General features: G+C 37.7%; 1 protein-coding gene across 1 annotated transcript in view; it reads left to right on the top strand.

Moving 5' to 3' along the window:
• Positions 1 to 12,358, top strand: part of PCLO (piccolo presynaptic cytomatrix protein) — a 314,203-nt gene that overhangs the window by 9,481 nt on the left and 292,364 nt on the right. The window contains exon 3 of the mRNA XM_042816076.1: positions 8,921 to 10,321. Coding sequence (XP_042672010.1) covers positions 8,921 to 10,321 — 1,401 coding nt within the window. The remainder of the gene's footprint in view (positions 1 to 8,920; positions 10,322 to 12,358) is intronic.

Genomic DNA, 12,358 nt, shown 5'->3' on the forward strand with positions numbered 1-12,358 from the left:
GCATTTATTTCATGATGAAAGCATTTTAGTAAATGGAGGTATTGGACATCTAATTTATTCAGCTATTACTTCTAATCTTCTAACTCCCACTCAGATTCTTCTCATTTGCTAAGCTCTGCACCACCAGCTGTCTTGGTGAAACTTCCTTGTGGGTGTCCTGCTCCTATCTTCAGTGAAGTGCAGTGAAAATCACATCTGACTGTGTTATTGAACAGTTGGAGTGAAGTAATAGGACCTGTTCTGGCAGATAAGAAAATTTGAATCACTTCATCTGCAAAGGTTCCTGCTTGAAATATTCTCAAATGTTTCTCCATTGAATATTTAGATTTATTAACAAAAGTTTGTTCTCTATAATTCACACATTTCTTCCTGTCTAGCACAAAACCCATAATTTTGTCTTAGCTGTCAATTCTCTTGACTATGGTGTCTTCTCTTTTGGTTACCCTTTGAATCCTTCTGAAATGTTACTGAACAAAAGTCTTTCTCACACAGTTACTGACTTTATCTTCACTTACTGTTACATTTTGACTTACCCTGCTATCTTTTTTGCCAAGTTTCATGATTCTGTAATTCTGTGTTGTTGCCCTTTCCATGCCCTTTTTAGCTTCTATTTTTATTGTTTTTGTCTTTCTGTCTTAGAACAATACTTTCAAAGCAGAGGTGAGAGAATAAAAGGCATTTATTTAGAGAAAGATTGACATTACATCTTTTTTGACATTTTCCTCTATACAGCTGCTTGAACTACCACCTGAAATTCCTTGACATCTTATAAGTTTTACAGGGTAGTTTTGTCTTTGCAACTAGCAGAGTGGATTAATTTTCCAGAGTAAATCTTTTGAAGTTTCTATATTCAGTATATGGAATATACGAGCTGATTCTGGTAGGAATAGAGTAAGGTTTACAAACTCTCTCAGAAAATACTTGCATGCATTGCCAAACCATTGTGGAAAGTGCTGAGGTTTTTTTTGTATTTGTATTCACCTTTTTCATTGTCTGTATAAGATGCAGTAGTACATGCACTAGGTCTCTTTTTACTCATTAGGGAGAACTATGGAACTCTGAGCAGAAAGTGGTACTTCACTGCCACAAGGTCAGATCCTTTGAACCGTTTTTCTGAACCATCTGACATTGCTGTCCCCCTAGGGAAGAGGAATAGACTGTATCTTGGTTTTGCACAGCAGTCCAGAGAGAAAATACGCCATACATAATGTGTTCAGTAACATCTCACTAATCTGTCTAGGTATTTGTACCTCACTCATCACCATGGCACGAGTGCCTAGCAACAGTTGCATAAAGTACTGGGGAAAATTATATAAACAGGTTTATTGATTGGTACTCTGTGCCTTTTTTCTTTTACGTACGTCAGAAACTTGTGGAAGGTGTGTTAATTTTATTACATGATGATGATTTTTAATTAAAAAAAAAATCTGTATTCTTAAAATCATTCCTATCAGCTATTAGCATCAGAAGCCAGCACTAAATTTAAAAGGATTCAGTTGAGTAGATGATCTGAATCAGGAGTAGGCTTTCTGAAATGAACAGGGCCATCTGAGAGACTATCCATTCGGTTGAACGTTTGTTTTCTGATGAAGCTAGGCAAAAAAGCACAAAGTGTTACAGATAAACCTAAGTGACCAGTGCATATGTTTGATAACTGAGGTAGGTTTTAAACTGTGAACAAGTAAGAATCATAGAATAACCCAAATTGGAAGGGACTGATAAGGATCTTAGAGTCCAACTCCTGGCTCCATCTAGGACCACCCAAATTTCTAAACTATATGTCTGAAGTGTTGTCCAAATGCTTCTTGAACTCTGGTAGCTTGGTTGCATGTTCATTGCCTTGGGGAGTATTGGTGTCATCCTAGCTAATGGCTTCTGGAAGACTCCCACAATGACTTTATTTGCTTGTCCCTTCATCCTTACCCACAGGATGAAGTGTCATCACTAACTGCAACCTCTGTACAGACAAGCCTGTCCCTCATGAACTGCCTGGCCTACACTGCCTGATTTTGGACCACATAGAATGTTTCACTGGTCTTGCTCCCTCTCTGTCTCCCCATTCCTCCTTCCCCCATTTCAACATGAAGTATGAAAACATTTTTTTTGTTTGTTTCTTGAGTGGAGGGGAAGTGATGGTGTCAATATTTTTCTCCTTTCAGTAGAGCTAGGAAATTTCCCTATCAGTTGATCCAGGTACTACACTCTTCATATTTTCTTTTTCTTTCTGAAGCCATTTTTATGTACAATCCTAATGCATCCATTGGTAACTTAAGAGTATAATAATTTGGTTCAGATGTTCACAATTATTTTTGGTATCTGTTTTTATTAATGTGCTCCATCTCCAAGTATCCTAAGCAGTAGTAAATGCTTGGACATGAGATGTGTTCAGGAACTAAAGAGAATTTATACAGACGGGCATTCATTTTCCTCAGTTATTATTATTAGCGTTTACAGGGAAATTAATATGTAATAATTTAAAGCACTACATAAGGAGTATGTCGTTCCTGTGGTGAATTCAGATGAATTTTGCTTATACTTACAATAGAAATAAGAAAAATGACTGTGCTAAATCTTTGCAGATAACATGATAGTGAAGAAATTTACTGTTTGAATTCACACATTTCATGCAGTTTAGTCTAGGCACTGCTGTGTTGTAGTAGGGTGTATGAACCAGGATGCAACATGGCCTGGAAATGAGATATAAACAGAAAGGGATTTGCTGTGACTTTGAATAGTAGCAGGTCACAAAGTATAAACTTTTTTTTTTTTTTTCATGTTTTGTTTTGAAAAGAGAAAATGACTTCTCAAATTATTAATTTAGATATCCACTCCTAACTATTGCAAAGTAAAGCTAGAGGTATTCTGTAAAAGAGGATGGAGTTTAGTCTGGATTCACATTGATCAGAGGGTAGATTCAGACAAGCTTTGTTTAGTTGGTAGTCTTTTAAAGATTATAAAAAATTGGCATATGTTTGAGTGAAATACTTGTGTTGCTTCAAAGAGTACTACTGACACTGCAATTTTGGGGATGAAATGAAGTTGGTATCATTCTTTTACTTCTGTCCCTAGAACAGAATACTGTGCGTGGAATACTCTTAAACATATCCCCACATAATTTCTCTTTGAGAATACTGCTTGCTTACATTGCTGTTTTGTATTTATGATTAGGTGTATTAATGGTGTTGATGCCATGGTTGTTTTTTGTTGTTATTTTAGGAAAGAGTCAGAACGTAGGAAGAAGCACACATCTACATAGGACAAATATTTCATCCATGTTTTTTCATCTTGACAATGTTCCACAATATATTGCAGTGCTTCCTCACTAGCCCAGATAACTGTCCTGTCCAGTTTTTAACACAAGTAAATAATAAATTAATCTGCATAGCTAAAGATGTCAACTGCAGTGAGCCATCTGCACCAGGATTACTGTTGCTCAGCAACTGTAATTTACTACTATGTTAGGCCATGTGATGTGGGGATGCTGTTTGCTGGGTAATCACTGGGCAGGAAGCATGGCCCAACCCTGCTCCCAGCAGACAGTATAATCCCCACTCAGATCCCTGCTGTACACCCTCAGATCATTCTGCAGCATAGATGAACTTTGTTAACCTTCTCTTTGCTGCACTCCTGAATTGCAGTTCTATTCTTTGCTTATCATTTATGTATTTCTATTATATTGAATCTAGATGCAATTAATGAAAGTAATCAGCACTTATTGCAGTGATTGCATTAAAACTTCTTTTTTCTTGTTTGATGCATCAGGTGGCTTAAACACATGCTTGACTGTAAAAACTCACTTTCAGAGATTTCGAAATACTGGTGTTAAAAAAAAATTGTCCAAAGGATTATGTTGGCTATTTTATGGTTCTAACTACATAGGCCATAGAATAATAGTTCTCCAAACACCCATACTTCATATGCAAACCATAGCTTTTTGCATTAGTAATTTAAGCAGAATATCAGAGTATGATAGGATTGTGATAACTGCATAATACAATTCATCTACATTTTAGAACAACTTTGAGTTGAAAGTAACATTTAAAATGGTCTTTGAAAATGACTAATTTTTAAAAGTTTGTTTGAACATTGGCTTAGGTGCATGCAACAGTGTTCATAACCACTAGTGCAGTTTGTGGAACTGATACCTGAGGAACATGCTGCAGATGAACCTAGCACTGTTTTTGTCAGCATTTTGAGTTGGTGTTTCTTTGTAAGCTTCTCAGTCACCTCTTACAGCTGGTATCTGAAAGGAAGATAAATATTTATTTTTCAGTGATTAACTCTTGCCTCCAATGAGTATAAGTTGCATAATATACAACAGTTACGTGTTTATTTCACCATGATTATTGTGAGTTGCTGAGATCTTATGGAGGGATGGTGTAGAAGGAGACCTTTTCTTTCCAGAATTGCTCAGTCTTGCTTAGAAGACCTTTCCAGTTGTATGTTGAAATACAAATTTATGTTGTTTTGTGGTAGCAACTGTTTTTTGTTCAGAACAGGATCTTCTGGTCTAGTTTCTTTTCTCTTACAGTATTCTTCTGCCTCACTTGAAGCTGCATAAAGTCATGGGCTCAAGTGTTTTCATTTTTCATGTTTTTCAAATCATCTTGTCAAAAATGTCTGCTGAGAGCCAAATCTGGATTCCTTACTTTCCTTCTCTCTGAAGTTGTCAGGTACCAAATAAGCTGATATGTTTCCAGACTAGAAGCATAATTTTTTTATAAAGAATTGGGGCAGATTTGAGCACTGTAAACAAAGTCCCTTTCCATCTTCTTGCCAGTGTGAAACCTCTATAAATCTTTGTGTTTCTGTGGTGATGTAAAGAGATCTTAATATTTTATGCATATTTTAGAGTTTCTTTTTATAGTGTCAAGTGGCCAGTTTAAATGATAATGAGATGTGTTGCCTTGGAACGCAGCTCAGTTCTGCAAAACAACTGTTAAAATGGCTTCCAAGAGCTTCATATGGATAGTGTGCCAGTAATTTTTATATAAAGTGTGTACAAAAAAAATATCTCTCTCATTGTATATGTGGAATCTTTGAATCCAGCTGGATTCTCTTCCTCCCCTAGATCGTCTGCAAGAAAAGAAACTGAGCATGCCAATCAATGTACTTGCACTCTGACAGTTTTCACATTGTTTTTGCTTATGTTTCGTAGTTAGAACAAATCTGAACACTTTAGCAGAAGGGAGTAGGCTCCAGTTAGTAAAATATCATTAATAAATTCATTTGCTGCTCCCAACCAGTAAAACAAAGCTTTTAAAATTTTTAGATGTTATGGATCATAATGCATGAAATATATATTAGCAACTTGTTTGTTGTTTTGAGAGCACATAGCTTCCACATCACTGAGCTGGAAAGCAAGGTAGCACTTTCTGTATTCAGTGTTTTAAATCTGAAAAAAAAATGCAATGTGAAGTTTGTCACATTTGCAATCCTAGTCGTGACACTTGATGGCATGGCTCTCAGGGTGAAGGAAATTACTAATGGATTTCTTCTGAAAGATAACACCCCACCTAAAGTATAAAAATAGGCAGCATAGAATTCTCAGCATCAAAGGATAATCTCTTTTGTAAGTAGACAGGAATAACAAAAGCTTGTGTGTTTTGTTTTGTCATGGAAAGTTTTGCCTTTTAATTCTAGGTAGAGAGATGAGAAATACATCGAAAGAACTGCTGTCCAGTGAGACCTTTACGGATAGATAAGCATTAGTACTTTACTAAGTTTTACTAAGTTTTGCATCAAGCACAATAGCCCTCAAAGTCAATCTGTGTTTAACAGAAGCCTGCTCCTGTTGAAGTTTGTAAAAATCTCTGTAATTGCAGTAGAGGACAGGCTGGTGTTTGTTACAAAAAATTATCATGTAGTGCACTTCATTCTAAACACCTGCAGCTCCAGTCACATAACTAAAATCTGAACAGGTTTGTATGTTTGGAGGTGTTGTGTATAAGCTATTATGAATAGAGGGGTTTGGCACTTAATTCCTCCCACTGAGATGCATGAGAGGAGTTCTGTATCTAAACTAGAAAGATTTAAGAAAAAATAATACAATGGAGTAAAACTTCCTACATTTTCCATTTGGAAGCCCAGCCATGATAATAATGAAATCATTTTAACTTTTAAAGGCTTCACTTTTAATACTGAGTGTGTTTGCATAAATGTGCATACAGATATATTAAGACAAAACAAATAACAACAACAACAAAACATTTTAGAGATTGCAAGTTTTGTCTTCTGCACAAATTTTGTTGAAAAATGTAGCACAGAATTTATTTTTGTTTAGACTCCAGTTAGATGTTATGGTCAGATTGATCTGTTGAAACCTAAATGCTTGTAAATGCGTCTGAATTTGATCACTTTAAACGTAAGAAATATTCAGACTATTTCTTCTGTAGCCTCACTCAAACCTGCAGCTATTTTTGAGTCTTTGAAGGTTTCACAGCGACTTAAAATCAAATTTACTGGAAGACTCAGCTTCTGAGTGGGAGCAGATAGCTACCTGTTAACCCATGGTTTCACTGAAAAATGGAATAGAACACACAGAATATATTTAATACTCAGAAAGGACTGGCTCTTACCTTAGAGTGCAGCACTTTCATTTAAAAAGTGAACAAACAAAAAAAAGAACAGGCAAACAAACAACGAAAACCCACAAGTGGAGATGGCAGAAAGAAGCAAGGGAACAGTAGCAGCTCTAAGCCTCTCGTAACATCAAGTTCTTCCCTTCAAATACAAGTGAATCACTATGCAAAATGCATTGTCAGATATCAGTAAAAGATCTGTGGTTAGTGGGAAAAGACCTGCTTTGCTCAGGTACATTAAAAATTTCTCATGGAGTCTTCTTTTTGCACTGTGGAGTCCACCACCCTAATACAGAAAACGTGAGCAACCCTATCAAACCCAGAAGTCTGTGACAGCCAACGTGGATATTCAGAGTTGGTGACTTGAGTCTGGTCTTTAATTAAAACTAAACCTTCAAGAAAACGCTAAAGAAGACATCCAGAAATTGTAGCAAAATCTATATAGTTAAATTAGATTATTGATGTCTAAAATCAGCTCTTTTAATTAAGACTTACGACTGCTGAAATTCTCCCTTGGACAGAGGGTTTGTTTGGGAACTGACCACCAATCAAACAACATCAGTGTTGAGCTAAATGTCATCATTGCTTAGGTCCTCTGTGCAGTTGTGAATTCCTTCAGAAGTTCAGAGCAGAGCTGAAACAAGTGCTGCAGTTTTGTTTCAGTTGGCTTTACCCTTTAACATCAATTTGCTGTCTGGGTTGCACGTAGATAAGAAAACTGTTAAAACAATTGTAAAAAAAAATAAATGTACTGAGAATGGAAGATAAAAGCAGTATTATTATGAATAGTGGCTTAATTACTGTAAACTTGCAGCTAGGGCCAGAATTGTGCATCTCTGTGAATCTGTTAGTGAGCTCATTCAGAGTGTGTATATACCATGTTTATCAGAATAACTGGAGTAACTGTTTTAGGGAACTGTATCCAAATGTTCATTAATTTTTGCTGCTGAAAAATGTCAGGCTGGTAAGACATGACAAAAGAATGAATGTATGCCTCATTCCATTCCATCACATATTTTTTTCTATGAACTCTGATATTACACAGACAAAATACATCTTATATATATAATCTCCAAATTCATCCTATGTTATGGGAGAGATTTCAGACCAGAGTAAGAAACAGGATCCAGAAATCTTCACCCTTAGGGGCAAATTCTTCTGTGTTCTCCTAATTGCAGCTTTCCTCTGTTCTAATGGTGCATGCAAATATCATAGCTGGTACGCTGAATTTCATATACAGACTAAAGAACAGAAGTAGGGCTGCAGATGAGTGGATTAGGTATCTACTTGCAGGCCCATGGGACTCCATGCCATATTGAATGGCGTTTTTACTGCCTATAAAGTTTCTGCTAGCAATGGAAGATGTGGAAAATAGCACGTGATACTTCCTGGCCACGTGTTGCTTTAACATGTTTGATGCTTCCTCAGATTGTGAGACTATGCAAACGCAAAGGAAGGGTTGGCTGCCTAGGGATTTTTTTTACTTTTGTTTTTTATTTATATATTTTTATTCATTTTTTAATTTTTGGTATTAAGTAGAAAATAGGCATCCCTCTCATATAATGCATTTTGGGAAAGAGAAAAAAATCCCAGTAACCCAGTAATCCCTAGGAACTTCTAATTATAAATGAATTTTGGGAAAAATCATTAAGATTCCCAACATCAGTGCTTAGACAAAGCCCCTTACTGATTCTAAATGAAGGCTTGCCCTCTGAAACTGGTGGTAAAATGTGGGTGTCTATCACATATAGTGTCTATTAACTCACTTCTGTGCCTAATTCACTGGATACGCGTACATTGCTAATATGGGTGCCTGTAATAAATTACCAAAACCATAAGCTATGTGGAGAGCTTGATAGTTGCACACTTAAAGATAATTATGCATTTTCTTTGTTTTAATTAGGATTATTGTTTGCTATCAGCAGACTTGACTTGTCAAACTATTTTAGCAGAATCTGGCTCTTCTTTCTTTTTCCTCTTCTGGCAAATCATTGCTGTAAATGACTCACTGCTGGGCCCCGTGAAATTTCAGAGTATTTTTTCATTCTGCTAGGTTTTAATCCACTGGTATTAAACTGTGTGTAAACTGAATGGGAAGTCATTAGAAGCATGGGCTGTATGATTGCTCAAATCACAGGGATGTGAAGAATAACAGAAAAGAAACAGCTGAGCATTTTAATTGCAAAACAGTTTTAGTAGTAACATTTCTCCCTTTTTAAAGAAAATTCTGAAATATTGCAACAAGCTATGCATTAATATAAGCCATTAATATGTTCACTTTATTAACATTGTCTTAGCTTAATTATAGTACCTTTAAAATTATTATTTTTTTTTTGCAGATTAAAGAATGGCTCTGTTTAAATTGCCAGATGCAAAGAGCATTAGGTGGGGACCTAGCATCAGGTCTCGGTCCTGGGCCACAGTTGCCTCCACCCAAACAGAAGACATCAATTCCAGCTTCAACAGCTAAACCTTCCCCTCAGTCACAGCCAGGTCAAAAGAAGGATGGTTCCCCAAAACCTGATCCTTTGCAGCAAGCAGACTCTAAAAAGCCTGTACCACAGAAAAAGCAACCATCCATGCCTGAGTCTCCTCCTGTAAAATCAAAGCAAACCTACGCTGAGCCTTCTGGCACCGGCCAGCAAATAGATTCTACTCCAAAGTCTGATCAGGCCAAACCAGTGCAGGCTGAAGAGAAGCAAAACCAACCCAGCATACAGAAGCCTACAACGGATACTGTGCCTACCTCTGCAGCACCGGGCATGAAGCAGGATTTGGCAGATCCCCAGCTTCCATCAGCTCAACAGAAAGTGACAGATTCCACAAAGCCAGAGACTACCAAGCCACCAGCAGACACACATCCAGCTGGGGACAAACCAGATTCTAAACCACTTGCACAAGTGTCTCGGCAGAAATCAGATCCCAAGCTTGCCTCTCAGTCTGGGGCTAAATCAGATGCTAAAGCTCAGAAGCCCGTTGAGCCAGCACAGGTGAAAGATGATCCTAAGAAGGTACAAACAAAGCCAGCCCCAAAACCTGACACCAAACCAACTCCCAAAGGCCCTCAGGCAGGGACAGGTCCCAGACCTATGTCAGCACAGACAGCAGCTCAACCTCAGCAGCCTCAGAAAACTCCTGAGCAATCCAGGCGTTTCAGCCTTAATCTTGGAGGCATCACTGATGCTCCTAAGCCTCAGCCTACAACACCACAGGAAACAGTTACTGGCAAACTTTTTGGTTTTGGAGCTTCAATCTTCAGCCAGGCCTCAAGTTTAATTTCCACAGCTGGTCAGCCAGGCTCACAGACATCAGGCCCCACTCCACCTGCTGCAAAGCAGTCCCAGCCTTCTTCACAGCCTCCAGCCTCTCAGCCACCTCCCAAAGAGGCCACTCAGGCTCAGCCCCTTCCAAAAGCTGCTCCCACAAAGAAAGAAACCAAGCCTGTGGCAAGTGAAAAATTGGAACCAATGACTGTGGATAGCACTTTAATGACTAAGGGATCTGATTTAGAGAAGAAAACTAGTTTGGCTAAAGATAGCAAGTCTCAGGCTGCTGAAGCTAAGAAACCTGCTGAGCTGTCAGAACAGGAAAAAGCCAGTCAGCCTAAGGTGTCCTGTCCCCTTTGTAAAACTGGACTAAATATTGGTTCTAAGGATCCTCCCAACTTTAATACATGTACGGAGTGCAAGAAAGTTGTGTGTAACCTTTGTGGATTTAACCCAATGCCACACATAGCTGAGGTAAGGCGATACAGTCTGTATTTACTGTGTTTCTGTCAGAAAGTTCCCTGTGCTGGGTCGGTTCTTTAGCTGTTGATTTGTTAAGGAAAAATTTAAATGTTTATTCTGTGGCGTTTTAAAATTAAATATCTGCATTGTATGAAACGTGGTCTGCAGTCAGAGTTCCAGTGAGTTTTTTGCATATTAATAGAGTGTGGTGTGGCTGGTTGATAGTTTTTGATAAGGCATGAGCAGGTAGTTTATTATCCAATCTAAAATTGGTTCTACTATTGTACAGCAAACTTCTGTACTTTCTAGCCCATCATGTGATAAAGTGTCTTTGTATTGCTTCAGTATTTTATGTTAACACGTATGGTTCCTCATTAAATCCATGTTCCTGATTCAGGCAATTGTAGAATGAAGGAATATATTAGTGCTTAGTTATTCCCCTTCTTCCCCAGTTTGATAGGCTTGCTCAGTTAACCTCATTTTGTCTCTGGAGACTTCGTATACACTGTTGTGCTCATTAAGAAGGTTACCTGTGTGGTAAAATGTGTAAGGTTCTTAAGTTGCTTCATTCATTGAGGACTGAGAATTTGAAGGTGCCTTTTCCGTGGTTGCTCAAGAGAGATCCAGCAGGGCCAACTTCTGTTTACAGAATTAAGCTTATTTTCAACAGATTACTCAGATTCTATGTTTTTACCCTTCTTCCTTTATTTCTTATAATTGTTTTTATAAATGTTGAGGGGACTAGAAAATTTATACTGGCTTAATGGAAAGATGGAGGCTTTCTGTATGAAGTTGGTGACTTGACAAATGCAGATAATGTAAAAATATTTGTAATTTAAATTTGTAAGTTGGTCTGTGTGGCTCATGGGAAAAGTAGCTATTTGTGTTGTTTTTGAAATCTGAATGAATGAATTAGAAATGCTCCCTGGGCTAAAGGTTATAACATCTCTGCCCTAAGGTGAGAGCAAATTCTGGGGAGAAATAAGCAGTATTTTCCCTTCTACTTCTGTTGTACATTCGCTTTTTTGTTGGATTAATTTCTTGAACGTGGAAAGGTGTATCAGTGGAAAGATGTTTTTCCTACCATAGTAAGAACATTTTATCTATCTCAAAAATATGTTGATTACTGTCCAAAGTAGTCATTTAGGTCACAAACAAAGGTCTGAAAACGCAAAAAGATACAGTGACTGAAAGACAGGATTCCATTAAATTGTTGCTTCTGCCATGAAAGCCATCAAATGCACACAAATTCTTACATCACTGTCCAACGTTTTGCTCCCTGTGCGCACACACTCTCCCATCTTAGGTTTTAAATACAAAAAATGCATGCATACACAGAATACCACAGAAACAAGATGTGTACATTCTGGTGAAATGTGCAGAAATGACAACTATGCAAGTCCTCGTACATGAGTTGACTTCCTTAGCATTGATTTAGGATGTTGGGACCGCATTGTTGTTTGCAGATTTCTCTTCTGTGTATTTCTGCTAGAGATGAGAAAGGTGGTCTTCTGTTTCCTTTCTCCAATCCCTGTTATTACCAGAGGATTCTTCCCGTTTCAACTTTTTGAAATAATAATGTTTTTCTGTAGTCTGACTTCCTCTTCGTCTTCCTCTTCCTCTTCTTTTTCTTTCTTTCCTTGTTGCATTTTCTTCTTTCTTGTACTACAAATTTCCACCCCTGTTCACAGTTTTCATTCTTCTTTTTCTGATGATTTTCACTAAAAATTGGTAAACCTCTCTTCTTTGAGAGAACTTGCTTGGCTGAGGACAGCTTGACTTTCATTTCATGTAGATGGGAGACAGAAGAAGGAGCTCATCCTCTCCTCTCCCACATGATCTGTGCAAATAATGTATTTTATGTCAGAGAGCAAACACTATCCATACATGCATTGCATATGGTATATGGCTGTTGTATAACATAATGATGACCAAATATTTTATGCTCACTAGCATACTCTTATCCTTCAGAAAACTATTTTTGTCACGGAGTTGACCAGATCAATCTATGTCCATGACAGGGGCGACAGGCCTCTGCCCTCCCCCCCC

The sequence above is a fragment of the Centrocercus urophasianus genome, unplaced genomic scaffold, assembly GCF_019232065.1.
Source record: "Centrocercus urophasianus isolate 14NV4802_14NV808 unplaced genomic scaffold, USGS_Curo_1.0 seq_15, whole genome shotgun sequence".
Classification (NCBI taxonomy): Eukaryota; Metazoa; Chordata; class Aves; order Galliformes; family Phasianidae; genus Centrocercus; species Centrocercus urophasianus.